This window comes from Podarcis tiliguerta (assembly GCF_965153285.1).
Source record: "Podarcis tiliguerta genome assembly, chromosome: 7".
Classification (NCBI taxonomy): Eukaryota; Metazoa; Chordata; class Lepidosauria; order Squamata; family Lacertidae; genus Podarcis; species Podarcis tiliguerta.
In genome coordinates, this window is record NC_139540.1 from 44,629,145 (window position 1) to 44,647,845 (window position 18,701).

The 18,701-nt window shown below is 39.4% G+C and overlaps 1 protein-coding gene across 2 annotated transcripts in view; it reads right to left on the reverse strand.

Annotated features, from left to right (window-relative positions):
• Positions 1-253: 253 nt before the first annotated feature.
• MIB1 (MIB E3 ubiquitin protein ligase 1) overlaps positions 254-18,701 on the reverse strand; it is a 47,254-nt gene continuing 28,806 nt past the window's right edge. The window contains exons 13-22 of one of the 2 annotated variants that reach the window (XM_083451590.1): positions 17,850-17,982; positions 12,668-12,754; positions 11,046-11,207; positions 9,601-9,782; positions 6,983-7,175; positions 5,933-6,011; positions 5,341-5,454; positions 5,054-5,154; positions 3,826-3,851; positions 254-3,044 (exon numbers count right to left, since the gene is read on the reverse strand). In XM_083451590.1, coding sequence (XP_083307716.1) covers positions 3,014-3,044; positions 3,826-3,851; positions 5,054-5,154; positions 5,341-5,454; positions 5,933-6,011; positions 6,983-7,175; positions 9,601-9,782; positions 11,046-11,207; positions 12,668-12,754; positions 17,850-17,982 — 1,108 coding nt within the window. In that variant the 3' untranslated portion in view covers positions 254-3,013. The remainder of the gene's footprint in view (positions 3,045-3,825; positions 3,852-5,053; positions 5,155-5,340; positions 5,455-5,932; positions 6,012-6,982; positions 7,176-9,600; positions 9,783-11,045; positions 11,208-12,667; positions 12,755-17,849; positions 17,983-18,701) is intronic. The other variant, XM_083451589.1, reaches the window with a different exon arrangement.

The following is an 18,701-nucleotide window of genomic DNA, read 5'->3' on the forward strand; positions in this document are numbered from 1 at the left end:
GTGGCCTTGGGCAACCCTCCTCACCCCCAGCCGCTATACAGCACAGGCACAATGCAGAACACTGGAGTTAGGGCACTGGCTGCACAGCCAGAAGGGAGCACACGGTTAGTTTAGGCAGCTAATTACTGGAACACTATCTGTAGGAACCCGGTTACCATAGGTGTTGGGCCCTATGCGTGGTTCTCTGATCAGGACTGCAAGTACTGTTTCTAATAAAGTGCAGATTAGAATATAGTTTGACACAGTCATACACTTCAGGTTTATATTTACAGTTTAATAAAAGTATAAATTCAAGTCTCAACATCTGTCTTCTATACTATAAAGGTTTAACAAACTACTTATTAAATAAATTAAAGGTTTAAACAAATGTAGTTTTCTGTTGGCTAAGGGACGTTAAAATAATTTTGTTCTCTACATTGTGAACAGAATGACATAAAATAGCATCAAAGCAACAAAAAGTAAGATTTGCTAATACAAGTGCCCTACTGCCTTCTACTAGATTTGAGGTCAATGCAGCACCTCGCGTCCATTCTCTTAGACAAGGAATAACTTAATTGACCTGCTTATAAGACTAGTCATGCTATGAACGTGTTTTGTAGAACGGAGAAAAGGGACAGAGGATACAAAATGATTTAATAACTTTATCATTCAACTTTTCCAGCTGTGCTAAAATAATAGAACACAGAATTACACCATTGTATACCATAAACTCCTTTGTCACCAAAGCATTGACATTTGCCCTACCTATGACATACAACATTCTTCCTTTACTTTCTGGCATAAAATGCCTCGTTTTGTTTTAGTTCCTTATATAAACTGGGTGTTCAAAATCAATGAAAAGTCCTTTGATGGCAAACTCCTGAAAAAAAAATCTAGCTCATGTGCCACATTATTTTGTTAATTATGTTACTATTAATAAACTCTCTAATATCTTTTTTCCGTGCATATGCATTCACAATTCCAGAAGACCGTTTGTGGAAACAGTTATCCAAATTGTTCTTGGAACTAGCTATTTCACTTTTGAAATACTGCAGCAACTATACAATTAAATAGCCAGCAATTTCTAAATCAGAACAGAAACAAGTATTTTATAAATGTAAGCACGCTTGTCTAAGAAGCAGCTCACACTTATTTAACAAATTTATACTTTGTTCTAATACACAATCATATGCATCTTTTTTTGAAAGATAAATGTAAGGGATCCAAGACCCGTTTGCTTTTGTGGAACTTCCAGAGGGCTGTGCTTAGGAATTGCAACACAATCCTATATACCATGGATATTTTTATGTATGCAATGTTTCTGTACCTTCCTTCATCACAAACCATTCCTAAGACATGATTAACTTTGTTCCAGGCAATTTGCAAACTTCTGCATAAAATAAAATAAAAATCTCAACTCAAATTTATATGACACAATTATATTTACCAAATATAGTATATTCCTGCAAGTAATTCCCTTTGAGTAATTTTAACAGGAATCAAATTGTTAAAGGCAATTTTCTTTCTAATCTAATGTTTCACCACATGCTTATAAGAATTTGTCTGAATTGGAGTTAAATACAAATAAATGGTGTATCTGTTAATTATAAATCCAAAAATTAACTTATTCTCTGCAATCATGCACCATCTAAAATATGTGATTTAATCTTTGGGAGACTATCTATAGCCTACTGCAGAACATTCAGAGCAAGATTCTTTTCCATATCCTTGGATAACCTTTATATTAACCCATCATTGCCTTATCCTCCCTAAACAGCCCCCCAATTTATAGAAATCTCTCAGACATATCAAGCACTGTCTTGGTTATTAACTGAATGGTCCCAATGAAGTTTCAGAAAAGAAAAGTTCATGCATACTGCGAAGTCTGCACCAAAATGAGTAATATTCATATTACAGAAGCTATTGTTCCTATTTATCTTAAAACTCTCTGCTGTATATTCCCTTTCTGCAAGGTGGCATTTAAGTCCAATAACTAGACTTAAAATGTTAAATTCTAGCCTACAGATAGAATGGTTTTCTTTTGCAAGTATACAAATAATAATGTCTGTCACCATTCTAAAAACTGTTCTCTCAGTTGAAGGGATTATGGCCGAGATCCTGAAAGCCTCTCAGGCAGAAAGAAGGGTTTGCTATATTATGCTGTGCGTTTTCTTTTTATTACTAGCAACAGCCTGTACTATCTTCAGCACCATCACATTAGGAGTTTTTCCCATTTGTGGAGGCGGCTTTTCAGGCGGACAATTCTAGAAGTCAGCCCTGCTATGTATGTGGAGGCTACAAGCGGCCCTTTAAAATCAGCAACTTTTGTAATAATCCTCATTCTCCTTTAAACTAATGTGGGACAGTAAGAAAACCATACAAAATTATAGGCTTTCAGATTTTAGAGGCATTTTGTAATACTGAAACACTATTCCTTTATTGTGCTGATTTAAAAAAATTCCTGTACCTAGCTCCGAGGCTTAGCTTGCTTTTGCAATTTATTACTGACACTACTATGAAAACGTATTTAAAACAAATACAATTTAGAGAATTAAAAATATTTATACATGAAAGCAGTTGACAGTATAAAAATCAACAGTGAAATTAGAGTTCATACATATAAAATAAAAATACCAACAGGAAATTGTCCCTTTAACATAAAGGGGTTGGGGAGAAAAAGAAAGGCAAAAGATATAAAAAAGACTGCATTGTTAATTAACCTAAACTTGGTTTAGCTTTCTTGATAGGAGAGGTTGACCACTCAAATACTGATTTGTATTGTCAGTCTAAGCACTTACAATGCAACAACTCCATAGCATTAGAAATGTTTTCAGGACAAACTTTAGCTGCCACTAAAGCTTATGAAGATTCAATGAGCAAAATGTAGTAATAATATGACAAGCTACTGTAAGACACTTTATATTTTAATACAAAAGGATTCTTCGTTCAATAGCCTTTCGGCAAATAGGACATTCACTCATTCGATCGCCACAAAGCTGACATGTTCCGTGACCACAAAGAAAGATCATATTCTTTAGACGGTCCAAACACACGGGACACATGGTCTGTAAGAGACAAAAATGAAACTAAAGAACTGTCTGGAGACAAATAATAACCAAGTGTTATACCTTATTAGCTTACTATGCCTAATGTAAACACAATTTTCAGAAAGTGAGGCTGGTGAAATAAATAGCATAAAAAAACTCTGAAGGATACTCATCAACCACCTGCCTTAAAGTAGTGTTGCTAAAATTTAATTCAGCGATTAAAAATTCTCAAAGCACTTAACATACATCTTTAGCGTTCCTCACAGAAAGATACACCAGAATCATTTTGTATTGTATATGGGCTTAGGCCAACTTCACATTTGCTAAATACATTCAAAGTTTTGAAGCAATGCTACATTCTTCATGTTTTTATTATTATGACCATCATTGCTAAGGACATAACTGTCTTTGTAAATGACATCTATTTTATACAATTAAAAGGTATAGTGAAACATGAAATAAATCTGTCACACAGAAACAGACTGTGAAGCTCAGTTAAACACTTCTGAAATTTTGGAAACACACAAACCCTTTCGGAATTTCTAATGGCAACTAAAAATGAAATCTCCATATATTTCTAGATATTATGACCCCTTTGAGTCTGTAGAACTCTGTCTGATGTGATATTAAATAAAAACGGAGGCCATGACTTTATTAGAACGCCCAAGTGCTGTCTGTATCAAAGGAGGCCAGAAAGGAGACTGTTGGTCCTGCCTACAGGACAGAAAGGAAGGCAGAGTCTAGTTTGGATGACTTAGCTGATTTGTCCTTGGAAGGATAGACCATTCAGGAAACTCACTGCTCAGTTGGAGGATCACTGCTGTCCTGAAAATAAGTTTAAATGTAAGTTTGGGGGCGGGGAGGGGAACAAACTAAAGGTGGCTTTTGGCTTTTTATCTGCGCATTCATCTTTCTCCCCTACTTTTTAATAAAAGCATAAAAATTAGGAATGCTTTTGAAATCAGGACTAGTAGTAGTTTCCTGTGGATTTGTTCTCTTTGGCTCTTGTTCTGGTCTCTGGTGGCAGGGGAGAAGAGACTATGGATTATATCCAGCACTGTACAAACAGTTCCACTCATGCAATGGGATTTCCCCTTCCTCTTCTCTCCCCACGCACCCCCATGATCTGCTCTGCAGTTTACGTAAGAACCATTGCTGGTTATATTTTCTGCAGTGTTTGTGCTAGAAAGTGGGTAGAGGAGAGGGGAAAGAATAAGACATGAATAGATGAGGGAGTGCCTTTGCAGTGATTGTCTTAGCAGTAGCACCCTACTGGCACTTTCTTGCTGCCCGGATTCAGAGGGAGCTGAACTCAACACTACTGCCTGTAACTACTGCCTGACTTTTATCACTGTTATTTATTTTTATCATCAGCTTTGTGGATAAGGGCTGGGTAACAAGATAGTGGACTAATAGATAAAGGTTGATAAAGTCCAAATAGAAATGTCATTTCTAATAAGTTTTTTTTTTTATTTAAAAAAACCCTTCTACATGGCAGGGTTTCACTATTTGCAAAGGTTTAAAACCCATATTCAATCTGCCATAAAGTTTGAAGAAAAGAAATGTAATTCTTTCAAATGATGTGGCTTTTGTCCTACATTCCAATTGTTAAACATACATGAAATGAGTTGCCTTTCTGCAACATATGCACATGCATCATTTTTTAAAAATCCAGTTTGTGTCTGTGGGCATTTTATGTGAAAATAGAAGAAAGAGTACGTCCTGAATCTTTTTCCATTTTTTAAAAAATATTATTACTGAACCTAAAAGATGCTTAGGGAGATATTCTAGAGTTGATGACAATAACTGCAGTGCACAGTATGCCTACTAACTATATTCCTTTAATTGTTGTTTTAATTATTGTAACTTGTCCCATGACGTTAAGATGAAGGATTGGTAATAAATTATAAAATAACAATAATAATATTCATAACATAAACCTTTATATTGATTACTTTCATATAATGCCTTAAAAAAAACAAAGCTTTCATTTGATATTGATCATAAAAGTTATCTAAATCTTTTACCTGCTCCTTTATGTCCTGCAACTGCTGCTGCAATTTCTGTACATCAGCGTTGACATTGGTATTGTCCTTGTCTTTCTGCAGAACAGGAATGTTTCCACTTGCTACACAATGCAGAGAAAAGAAAATGGTGACACGAAATACTTACAAAAGAGCTGAACCAATTTAAAAATTACTACTAGCCCATTAACTGCATCAGAACAATGGTTCCAATGCAATCCATTTCCTGAATCAGGAAGGAGTTTGCAAATTGAAACCACTGCTAAAAGAAGAAAAATAAACAAACTCACCAATGTCATCTGTGGAGTCTTCTGTACCTTTCCCACCACAACACATAATGAAAGGCACTCTTCGCTCTACCACTGCCCGACACTGTACACATTTTTTCATCAGGCTGGCACAATCTGGAGGGGGGGAAATTATTCAGATTGATGCAGGTTTTTTTTTACTTATTTAATGTAAAAGTGGAACGTAATGAACAGATTAACAAGAAAATATCGTAGGGAGCCTAGAACACATAGCACACCCGTTTTGCATAGTCCTCACCAGTGAATATTGATTCATCCATATTAGGAACTGGAGACAGTTTATCATCTAGCACAAGATAGTTTCAAAAAGGTATGCTCCTCCCACCAGCATCTACAATCAGTTATTCACTTTTATAAGCAAAGGGATGAATCTCATACCAATCTGAGACTAAGCTTTTCCTCTTCTCTGGTAAGTGGGTGGGCAGAACACCCCGTATACATTTAAGTGTGACAAACTCAGAAACTGACTTTTATATTTTAATATATCCATCTTCGAATAAACTCAATCTATTTCAGTAAGTGACTTTAATCATCTTATTCCACAGAACAACTGTTAGCCAACAAAAGGACTTACTTTCACAAGCACACATGTGTCCACACGGCTGAAAGAGCACAGCTGCTTTTTTGTCTGAACATACTACACATTCTTCAATCTACAAAGAAAAATTACATAGCTCTTCAACTTTTCATAAAGAAGCTTTTAGTTTCTCAATTGTAGCTCAATCAGCTTAATGTCTGTTCGGGGTACATTAGTTCAAAATATGATTAAATATAACACTATAAAGCATATAGAATAACACGTCTTGCTAGGAAGACACAATGGCTCCAGCCTCACAACATTTGAACATTCTTTGAGTGTGTCAGCACTTAGGAAAGGATGATCTGATAGATACAATACGCTTGCATTTTTTTTTAAAAAAAGCTTTTCACAAATCCCTCACAAATACTCCTGAGTTAGCTTAGCAACAAATTGGAAACTGGTTAAAAAAAGAATGAATAAATGGACAGTCCTCACAGTGGAGTGAGGTGAGGCAGGGTCTCCTAAGCAATCAGTGGTTTTTCATTTTTTCATAAATGTTTTGGAGTTAAAGAGGAGCAGAGAGGTAGGCAAGTCTGCAGACACCAAATTCTTCAGGGTAGTGAAAACCAAAGGAATCTGCAGAGATGCAAAAGGATGTCTCCCAAAACTGTAGACCTGGTAAAGGTGCAGAGAAAGTCGATCAACATAGTCATGAGGGTGGAGCACATTCTGTACAAAGGAAGGTTTAAAGTTGGCGGCAGGGTTTAGTTTCAAAAGGCAACCAGTGAGAGTTGGAAAAGGTTTATAAAATTCTGCAAAGCATGCAGAAAGTGGACAGAGATTTTTTCTCTTTTACTCATATCACCAGAACTTGGGATCATCTAATGAAAACAATTGGCAGACGATTTAGCACAGTCAAAAGGAATTCTTAAGAATATAACAGTCTGCTGCTTAGGATTATGACCCAGACTGTCATTTGCTTAAGCGTTTCTGCTGTTTGATTCTAAGAGCATCATTTAAAATGCTCTAAGTTTAAAATGGCGCATAAACACTTATATTTTAAGATATGTCATACTAAAATGAGCTGGAAATAAAAGCACGCACCTTTGTCCTGGACTGAACTTGTTCTTTGCAGATAAGGCATTTCTTGACTCTTGGTGAACAGAGAGAACAGGTAGCAATATGCCCACATGGACCAAATAGAGTATCTCTCTTCATATCAGAACATACCATGCATTCTTCTAAGGTTTCTGAATCATTGCTGATCATAGAAGGGCTCCGGGAACCAACCTGACCACTAAACACAAATATTCATTGACATATTATATAAATATTCAACATAATCTGCATAGTTCACCTAACCAGCCATGCTAGTGGAAGCTGTGTACAATGACTTCCACATGTGTAACAGGGCTTTCCCCTCCTCTCCACCTCCTGCATCCCCCAAAATTGGCATGGGATGAGAACCCCTAGAAGAGAGTACATGGGAGGGGAGAGGGGGCATCATTCCATCTGGCAAGTTGCAATGCTTTTGCAGGTTGAATGATTGGAAAAAGATGGGTGTTCATTTCCACCCTATACAGTGGACGCTCTGGTTGTGAACGTGATCCGTGTGGGAGGGACATTCGCAACGTGCAGCACCGTGTCTGCGCACGCGTGGGTCATGATTCGGCGCTTCTGCGCCGAAACCTGGAAGTAACCCGTTCCGGTACTTCTGGGTTTGGCGCGGTGCGCAACCTGAAGCATCTGTAACCTGAGGTATGACTGTATATATAATCATTTTGCATTATATCATACTTTTTTTTTTTTTTTTTTTTGCTTCAAGATTAATATTTTCTCATCTGCATTGGAAGTTCAGGGGAATAGTAAACAATGTGCCCTGCAGGTAGAAAGAATTAGGTAGAAAAAGGTGGCTATTCTGTATAGCTTAAAATCATGCCAAGGGCAAAAAACCTTAAGCTTGGTAAGTATATTTTTTTTATTTTTTTACATTCCTCCTGGACTGTTTTAACACTTAGAGTGGCACTGACATTTAGTAAAAATGGAAAACAAATAACAGAAGAATATCTTCATTAATACTTCTTAAAACGTCACAAAGCTGAATTCACCAAAACCTAATCAGGCTAGATATTATAAAAAAAAAAACCTGACAAACAAATAAGATGATTTAACATCCAGCTTGTTTTACTTAATATCTAGCATATGAAGAATTCCAACAGACTCAAAAGCCTTCCTTTATGGCTTTTCAAATGATCTTAATAAATATATTACAGAACAGTTTCTTCTCTGAGGTTCCCCTCCCTTAACAGGAAAACATGGCTATATGCACTTTTGACAGACATTTAGTTAAATTTATGTTGGAAAACTGGCAAAACCTTGGATTATTATTTAAATATTTCAAAAACCTGTGAGGCCCACTGAAGAATAAAGAGGCAACAGCTGGGATCTAAAGTTCTGCACACAGAGTTCAGACTGGGCACAGGAACCTTTACCTCATTCCTTCAAATGGCAAGTTTCCTAGACAGCTCAAAAATCCATTGCATGGTCAGGGGCTTTCTACACCAATATCCCATGACACACAAGGTGCTGCCCCTGGGAGAATATATGCAACAGTGTGTATGTGGATGGAAGAGCCGATTTTGATCATGGCTCATATTCCAAAATTCCTGATCTCCTGTATGATCTGGAACAGGGAGCATGCATTAAGTAATTTTCTACCTCAAAGTTTTGACCAATTTCAAAATGTTGCTGAGGGCAGCATGCACAGAATAGCCACAGTGGACAGTGAATTCAAAAATAAAAACATTGTGCGAAATGTTAATTAAAAGCCAATGGCAAAATAAAATAAATGATTGAAGAAAAGGCTTCCACTAGCCCTGGGGTGGAGAAAACATGTTGGCTCCAGGGGCTGATTTTTTTCAGGCCCCATCCCGAAGGAGAACTTGTGGGCAGAATAACTCACCTGTGTATCACATGTCATTACGATGTCATATGGTTGTCCCGCCTGCCCATTCAAATCCCCTGCATATGGTGTACCCCAAGCATTTGGGAACCATAGCTCAAGGGGCATTGCCGCCCCATGTGTTGCACTTTAGGAAGGGAAAGGAGAAAGTAGTCTGCATTTTGCAGGCACTGCCAGCAAGTGAAACTTCTCATTGTCAGTGCTTGCAAAAGGAACCTTTCTCTCCACTCTGTCAGCCCTATGCTTGGCACTTCTCAAAGTGTTCGACATAGGGCTAGCAAAGGCTTCTTTCTCCCCTTCTGAACAAGTGATCGGGAGCAGAGAAAGAAGCCTGAATTTTTCAAGTATTGACTGTATACAGGAGAAATCCCTCTCTCAGTCAATGCCTGCAAAACACCAGGGCTGACTGTCTTTGCTGCCAAACTGAGCTGGATTTAACCCCTTGATTGTCAGCTAAACCAAGGATTACAATACATTAAAACATTAAGTAACTTAAATGAGAACACCACTATTCATTGTAGCTCACATGAAACTAAATATTGTGAGAATGCAAATCTACCTTAATTTTATTTGCTTCTCTTAGAATTGGATAAACGTACTTATTTATTTACAAGGTTTCTTACCCACCCTTCACCCCATAACATCCCAGGGCAGGTTACAACATATGTGTGTGTGTGTGTACTTTATCAGCTGTTCTATAGCAAACAGAAAATTGGAAAGGAAATGTGGGTTAATCCTATTGCGCTGCTACAATACAAACCTGACTTTTTCTTTGTGACATTTAGCCAATGCTTTACAGAGGCTAGGATCAGGACACAAGTCAAGGGGCGACTGACCCTTCTTATTACGAATACCAAGGTCAGCTCCGTTAGCTGCCAGGAAGCAGGCAATAGATGCTGCACTCTTCTTTTCTGCTCCCTGAGTACCCAGTCCCATTATCAACTGAAAGAAAGTAAATTCGCAACTAATGATGTACCTGAAAAATAATACCTTATGAGAAAACAAAAGCAACAAGACAAAACTGTATCGTTAATAGATCTGAGCAAATACTAGCCCTGAAGTGTAACTTCATGCAGTTAGTTCTTTTCAAAGTTCCTTGAACAGAGTGGAAGACTGTATCGTCTGGTAGTATCAAACACTGCATGAGCAGAGTTCCAGTGGCAAAGTGAATGGGACTACCAGGTTGCCTCAGAAGATGGCGGATTTTGCTCCGGTTGAGCAGCTAGCTCACTTGCTGTGAGAGCTGGGGGGAAGCACAGAGGCAATGTGTACCTCCAAAGAAAGCCCAAAGGATAAATTTGGGCATCTAACAGTCCAGCGGCATCAAGGTTTTAAAGCTCTCTCAATGCTTTCTGGATCAGGAAGTGTTGCCCTTCCTCTCCCTCTCCCCACATTCCATCTAAATCTGCTCCTTAGAGTCCTCCTACCCCATGGAGCTGATTTCGAGTATGCATGGGGAGCTGCAGAGAACATGAGAGGAGGAGGAAATTCCACTGGGAAAATCCACTGCACTAGTGGAACAGTAGTGTTGGATATGATGCATGATGTTGACAGTTCTTTTGTACCAAGCCATTCATCCCACATACCAACCCTTCATGTGCAACTCAGCACAATTCTGGCATCTGCCATATTTTTAAGTTCAACTCTAACCCCCATCTGCTGTTAACACTACTGCCATAAAAATCACATAATTTCTCTGCAGTTATTTTTTCCTATTGTTCTGCCTCAATGAAACTACTTGAGTAATAAAAATTAACTCACTTTCCTAGTATATACAACCACACAGACAAATATGCTGAAAATACTATCTAAAACATATATATAAATTCTATTGTCAGTTTCTATCGTTTAGTACTAAGCATACAACTGAAAAGTTAGAAGCCATGCATACTATAATTATTTACCTCATTTTTGTTCTGGACTACTGCTTGTTAATTCAAATGACATCTTATGAACTTTAAAAAAGAAATATAAACTGATTACCAAAATCAGAAATATTTGGGGATTAAAAAAAAAAGTTTTTCTACCAAAGTTGTCCATGATAATATGTCAAACTAATTATCAATTGGCATTTATAATGGAATATTATCTTTAAATAATTGCTTTTCAGAAAACAGGCAGCAGTCCAAAACACAACAGGATCTTGCAACATACTGCAGAGAGAAAGTATAGTAGAGAAGAAATAAATAAATTCAAATTATTTACTGTGTTCTTCGATGGCTCCCAAGCAGTATCTACCTTGCCCACATCTTGCATGTCTTGGAGCTGACGAAGCTGTGACAAAGTATGATGCCTCAGGGCTTCATGAAGGGGTGTATCCCCATCTTTATCCTGAATATCCAGTTTAGCACCTGCACGAACTAGAAGCTGAGGAGAAACAATTCAACATTTTGAACATTTCTTTTCTCACATAATGAGTCACAGACACATTAGAAACTCTGAAGTGCACAATAGCACATAAATTTGCCATGCAAAGTCACTTTAATTATGTTCAGACTTAGTTGTATCTTTTACGCTATACAGTGGTACCTCTGGTTACGAACTTAATTCGTTCCGGAGGTCTGTTCGTAACCAGAAACCATTCTTAACCTGAGGTACCACTTTAGCTAATGGGGCTTGCCACCATGCCGCCGCCACACGATTTCTGTTATCCTGGGGCAAAGTTTTTAACCCGAGGTACTACTTCCGGGTTAGTGTATCTGTAACCCAAGGTGTTTGTAACCCAAGGTACCACTGTATACTTTGAACTCCGTTTTTACCAAATCTAATTTTAATCTCAAGAAATATAACTAGCATACAATTTGATATGTCAGAGTTAAGTAACAAGCTGATAAGAATGGGCTGCACCTAATAGTTGAATGGCTGGGCGAATGCAGCCAGATAGGCAGGGTATAAATAATAAATTATTATTATATTATTATTACAGTTGCATGACCAGAAGGCAGCTCAGACAACCAAACTTGTTCTTCCTCTCTCACTGCAGCCTAACACCCCCTCCAAAGTCTCTCCATGGGGTTGGGGACAGGGCTCCAGAACAGTGCAGGCCACAATGTACAGGAGGAGTAAGACTGCACTGTACAAGTTTCCCTCATCTGATTTCAGATTTTCCCCACATCCCACTATTCAGGAGTCTATTTGGTGAGTCTTATCAGGAAATACAAGGGCTACAGAGAGGGAAGAGGCAAAGAGATAGGCGGCACAAGCTGTCTTCCATTCATGCAACCATTGGGACACAACAAAAAGAGTGTTCTATCAGCAGCTGCTTCAATTCAGTGATATTGTAAATATATATTTATTTCATTTGACCGACATCACCTCTTATGCCTCCCTATTTCCAAATTCAGGAATATTAATATAGTTGGGATAAAATGGAGGCAAAATACAAGTTTGCTGTGAAAATGTATGTACAAGCTCAGTTCAGACATTGCACTACACCATTGCTTAGCATGATAGGAACAAGCTACAACAAGCCTTGGGATTATGTCATTCCGAATTCTCCTCTGGGACAGCCACAAGGCATAATTCGGAAGTGTTGTTGTGCAAATAAATCAATGTACCCTACTTTTCAATCTACAATAGAACTAGCGAGAATATCGAAAGCAAGAGTATATTTCATTTTTTTAATGTTAATATAGCAACAGACAGTATGTGTTTGAACAGAATTTAAGAATGATATATACTAGAGAGAATGAGCAAGCATATATATTGCAGGGTCCACACAACAGGAATTGTGTGCTTGTGGCCTGGTAAAAGAAAAAAGCACCCAATTGGGCAACTGTAACCTACAGTCTGAGAAACTGCCTTATGGTCTACTATTGGTACCTTACCCGCACTATTTGGGTGTGCTGTCGTTCTACAGCAAGGTGCAGTGCAGTTTGTTGATTTACATTCTGGATATCCAGGTTAGCATTGCCCTGAAAGAGATGTTTCAATTGTTACTTATTAACATTAAAACCAACAAGAAATCCTGAACTGGACCTTTTCTTGGTCCCAAAAGCCAAAAAATATTTCATCTACATATTAGTTCATGAGGCTAAAACCAAATGAATATCTAACTATTTATAATAGCATACATTAAATATTGATCATGTGACATGAAAACCGCATTAGATCTTTCCATTAGTCATCTTTAAAACCCAATTTATACATAAGAGCATAACACTACTTGCAAATGGAATTAATGTAAGCAACAACCCTCAAAATGTCTTACTAGATTAGACAGTAACTTTCCCACTTGCTTACAATAAAGGCAACTTAAGCTACACTGGGACTAGCTGGTAAAATGGAGTGGGGGAGCAAGGCTAACTAGTGTGTGTTGGCTGTGAAAAGTGCAAATTCCATGCTAGGGATAATTAGGAAAGGAATTAAAACTGCCAGCATTATTATGCAGTTATACAAATTTATGGTGTGACCACATTTGGAATACAGTTCTTGTCGCCTCACCTCAAAAAGGATACTGCAGGGGTTAGAAAAGGTTCAGAAAACAGTAACCAAAATGATCAAGGTGACTGGGCAACTTCCTTGTGAAGAAAGGTTGCAGTGCTTGGGACTTCTTAGTTTAGAGACAGTGGCCTGGAGAAAGTGGGTAGATAAAAGTTTTCCCCCTCTCTTATAATTATAGAGCTCATGGACCTCCAATGAACCTCAAAGTGGAAGACTCAAGACGGATAAAAGAAAGTACTTCTTCACGCAGCACACAGTTAAACTCTGGAACTCGCTTCCCCAGGAGGCACTGATGGCTACCAGCCTGGATGGCTTTGAAAGAGGAGTCAAAAAATCCTAAACAAAATCATGAGAGGGCTATTAAGGGCTACAAGCCATGATGGCTATGCTCTGCCTCCACAGTTGGAGGCAGCAATGCTTCTCAATGGCAGTTACTAGAAGCCACAGGAGGGGAGAGGGCTCTTGTGTTTGAATCCTGCTTTCAGGTTTCTCACAGGCATCTATCTCAGTGTTTTTCAACCACTGTGTGCCGCGAGATGTTGCCTGGTGTGCTGTGGGAAAAATTGAAAAATTTGAAAGTTTTTTTTAAAAAAAATTCAAATTTTCGCCCACTAGACGGGACTGTGTCCTGGGTATGGGGGGGGGGTTGACCCCACCCTCGGCCAGCAGGGGCGCCGATTGGTGCTCCTCAGGGGGTCACCCTCCACTTTTCTGATGCCCGGGATGTGATTGGTCCAGACTCCAGCCTGGACCTATCACAGTAGGACATCATCTTCCGACTTCCTTCCCGCCCGAGCACAGTGTGCGCAGCAGCAGAGAGAAGAAGACGTTGCGACTTGAGTCACCAGGAGGACCCGAGAAGTTGTCAATTTATTTCTCTTCAGTCTCCACTGAATGCCTTGACTGGGTTAGGGACCCATATATATATATATATATATATATGCTTTCGTAGATTTTCACGGGTACAGGAATGCAGGTTTTGGTGTCCTCGGGTGTCTTCCCGTGTAAAAGTTGGGGTGTCTAGGCGACGTTTCGACGAGGTCTCACTCGTCATCTTCAGGCTGGTGCTTTCGGCTTCTTGTTACTGGAACAGAGCAGGATCTCAGTGTTTGAGTTCCTATAAATACTGTTGAGGAGGTGTGGTGTATAGCCTCCAATGTTCTGGGCAGAGAGGAGGTTCCCAGGCTAGTGTGCCTTTTCTTCTTTTGTTCCTTAATTACTTGAGGGATATCTTGAGTGATTTCTTGAGTGATTTCCTGAATCCCACTTAGGTGGGTCATTTAAGTGGGTCACCCACTTAGGTGGGTCACCGGTCATCGCTAACCTGTACATGGAACACTTTGAAACCAATGCTTTAGACAAGTCAGAACACAAACCCAAACTTTGGCTCAGATATGTTGACGACACCTTTGTAATTTGGCCACACGGGAAGGAAAAACTGGATAGCTTCCTCACACATCTCAACAGCCTACACCCCAAAATACAATTCACTATGGAAATAGAAGCCAACAACCAACTTCCCTTCCTTGACGTCCTAATCTACAAAAAACCTGATGGCTCCCTAGGACACACTATCTACCGGAAAAAAAACACACACCAACCGCTACTTACATGCACAATCACACCACCACCCTGCACAAATAAACTCCGTAGCCAAGACTCTCATCTCCAGAACCAAACGCCTGGCTGACGAAGACCACTTGACAACTGAGTTACAGAATCTCTCAAATGTGTTAATTGCCAATGGATACCAGCAAAACAGGGTTACGAAGCTAATCCAAAAAGAAACACCCCCCAAAAACCAAGACACAGAAGAAAACAATGGCATAGCCCTCCTTCCTTATATCAAGGGCACTACAGATAAAATTAGCAAAATCCTCCATAAACACAATATCAAAACAGCCTTTTGCACCAACCAAAAAATAGCCAATATCCTCAGAAACCCCAAGGATAAAATTCAGTTGGAAAACCAAGGGGTCTATGAAATACCCTGCAAAGTCTGCCCAGCCACGTACATTGGACAAACAAACAGACGAATAAATGCACGGATCGCAGAACACAAGAATGCCGTCAAAAAAGAAGAAAAAACTTCCTCTCTTTTCCAACACATGAAAGAAACAGGACACGAAATTAATTTTGCAGATTCCAAATTGCTCTTTAACATGGAACATCACCACAAGAGAATAATCATGGAAGCCATCGAGATAGAGAAACACCCTCACAACATGAACAAGCGTGACGACACATCCCGCTTGCCAGACATCTGGAAATTAGCCCTCCCCACAAAATCTGACACCAGATCCAGAGGCACACAGAACGCCATCACCAATCAACCACACCAGACCCAAACCCAGACCCTCTCCACAGATAAATTACAGACACCATCCAGTAACCAAACCAGGGTGGCACCTCCGGATGCTGCACCCCCCTGCAATCCCTACACAGATCTGGCTGGCACAGGCCACAAAACCACAGCTCGCCCCTATACACGAAGCCAAGCCAGAGCACAACCAAGTGCAGTACAGCCATCTTCTCAGAAAAACTCTTCACAAAGTTCAAGAGTTCAAGACACGAAGGCTTTAGCAACTAATCCACACCTAATGACCCACCTAAGTGGGATTCAGGAAATCACTCAAGAAATCACTCAAGATATCCCTCAAGTAATTAAGGAACAAAAGAAGAAAAGGCACACTAGCCTGGGAACCTCCTCTCTGCCCAGAACATTGGAGGCTATACACCACACCTCCTCAACAGTATTTATAGGAACTCAAACACTGAGATCCTGCTCTGTTCCAGTAACAAGAAGCCGAAAGCACCAGCCTGAAGATGACGAGTGAGACCTCGTCGAAACGTCGCCTAGACACCCCAACTTTTACACGGGAAGACACCCGAGGACACCAAAACCTGCATATATATATATATATATATATATATAATAATTTTTATTAACCGGCCAATCAAATAAAATTAAATCACATCACATAAATTCCGAATTACAAAACCGAATTTTAAATTTTGTTGAGGGGACCCATATTTCAAGATCCGAAGGGGGATTCTGATCATCTTCATGCTACTGCCAAACAGAGTTCATAATTCTATCCAGTCTTATCTTGCTGTTTCCACATCACATCTTGTTCATATATTTTCTCTTTTTTCTTTATGATCTCTTCTGATAGTCTCCTTAAGCCGATAAACACCAATAATATGCCTGTGTGAATTTTTCCGTTCTTCCAATCCTCAAATCGAGATGGTTTCCATATATCATCGCCTTCATAGATAACATCACTCTTTCCATCATTAATCTCGCAAAACTGTCGCTCTTAAGTCCCTCTGAGGAGTTTCACCCACGATATAAAAACAGCTCTAATTCTCTCTTTCTCCTCCCAGACTCAAGACCTCCGACAGAACTTCCCAATATGGCGACGGCATTTTTAACTGCGTCATTCCAAAGCTCTTATACATTCCATGCTCTTCTTAAAACAGGCTTTGGTTCAAAAGTTTATCTCCACACAGCCTTAAATCCACAGCTTAAGTCCTTAAAACGACATTTCTGACTTGTGAGGGGAGGGGATTCTTGTTTAATCACATAAGGAAAGAAAGGAAAGTTTTTTCCCCCTCCCCCATCAGTCATTTGCCATACTGAGTCTTGGCGTATCTTCTCATGATTTATTCTTGTCTTGTTTTATCTGAGATCTCTTCTGTTACCAATCTTTACTCCCCCTCCTTCCTTGAAATATGTGCGTTCCTTCATCCAAATTCTTTCTTTTGAAGTTCTTGCAGCTAGTGGCGCGGATCAGGGACGGCGTCCAGGAGCACCGGAATCCCACAGGAGGGCTTTGTGCCTAGTGCCCCCATCTCCACAAATTCGGGGGTGGTATAGGGCACAGCAGGCAAGGCAGTCCCCCCCACCATCCTGGGGGGGGGGGGGTAGGGAGGCTAATTACTCTCATCATAGCCTCCAAATTACCTCGTGTGGGTCGGAGAAATGTTATTGTCAGCCATCTTCCGATGCGCCCCCTAGTGGCCCCCCGGGTTAGGGACCCTTATAGCTCAGCATCAGTTGGTGGAAAGGACATGACTTTACAGGAGCAGGAGGAACTAACTGAACTGAGACAAAATCGTGGTTTCAAGCTAAGATTTGCTGATCTACCTTTGGACAGTTTTTGGTTGGATACTGCCAAGGAGTTCCCCCTTCTGGCAAACAAAGCTATTTTGACATTGCTCCCATTTTCCACTACATATCTGTGTGAGATGAGCTTTTCAAGCATGATTGCTATAAAAACTAAATACAGAGAGAGACTGAGAGCTGTTGACGAAGAGCTATGTGTGTGTCTTTCTTCGATTCCAGCTTCGATTCCTTCTGATATTTCCACAGCTGCCTCAAATAGCAGGCAATGATAAAATAACTTTTCCAGACACCATGGAAGGTCAGTGACAGAGTAGACAATACCGGGTAAGATGTACAAATGATCTAACTCATTAAAAGCCAAACTGGCATAGAAAAACGGTTTTGAAGATATCTTTTTAAAAAATTATTGCTAAAGTATATTTTTAAAAAAACCTTACCTGATGCACCAAGAGTTCTGCCACTTCCACATGATTATTAAGTGCTGCCAAATGCAAGGCAGTATAGCCATCGTCTTTTTTCTCATCCACAATCCATGGTCTTGGGAGCTTAGACAGTAACACCCTCATTGCACTGAAATAAAATATAAAGTACTGTATATTATCCTGTAATGGTCCAATGGTCAAGTTGTAGATACTGTATTGGGCAATTCCACCGGTTTCCATAACGGAAATCCATTCACGCAAAAGGTCTCCTGTTTTTCTTTGTGCCTACTCTAGCATCCACATACTCCCAAAATCTGTTGGGATTCTTTTCTGAGTAAGTTATTTTTAATCACTTTAGCGAGATTCTTTGAATTTTACTAAATTTTCATCCTAACTTTCAAGCTCCATGAGAACTATGCAAAAAGGACATTATTATATTCCAGAAGTAATAAATTATAAACAGCTTCCCAACGTTTATCATGAAGGTGATGTTGCACCAATGTCCTAATTATGCAGTGATATGGGGTTGCCTGAAGAAAGAAAATACTTTCTTTTTTCACAGAAGTACATATGTAGAATGTCTACTTCCAACCCTGGCCTCAATCTCAGCTTCTTCCTTGTGATTAAGTTACTTCACATTCAGGAATGATGTTCATGCAGCTCATGTACCACCTGGTGTGCTTCAATCTGCTAGACTGACACTACATATTTTCTTCCTATTAACTTATATGAATGGAATTCAGATGCAAGATTCGATGGCAGCAACAGTGCTCCACTGCTTTTTTCTTTAGAAAATTTCCCCAGCCTTTAAACTATGATAATTTCCCAAGAACATACATGGAACCTAGTACTTTGGTTAGAACAGAA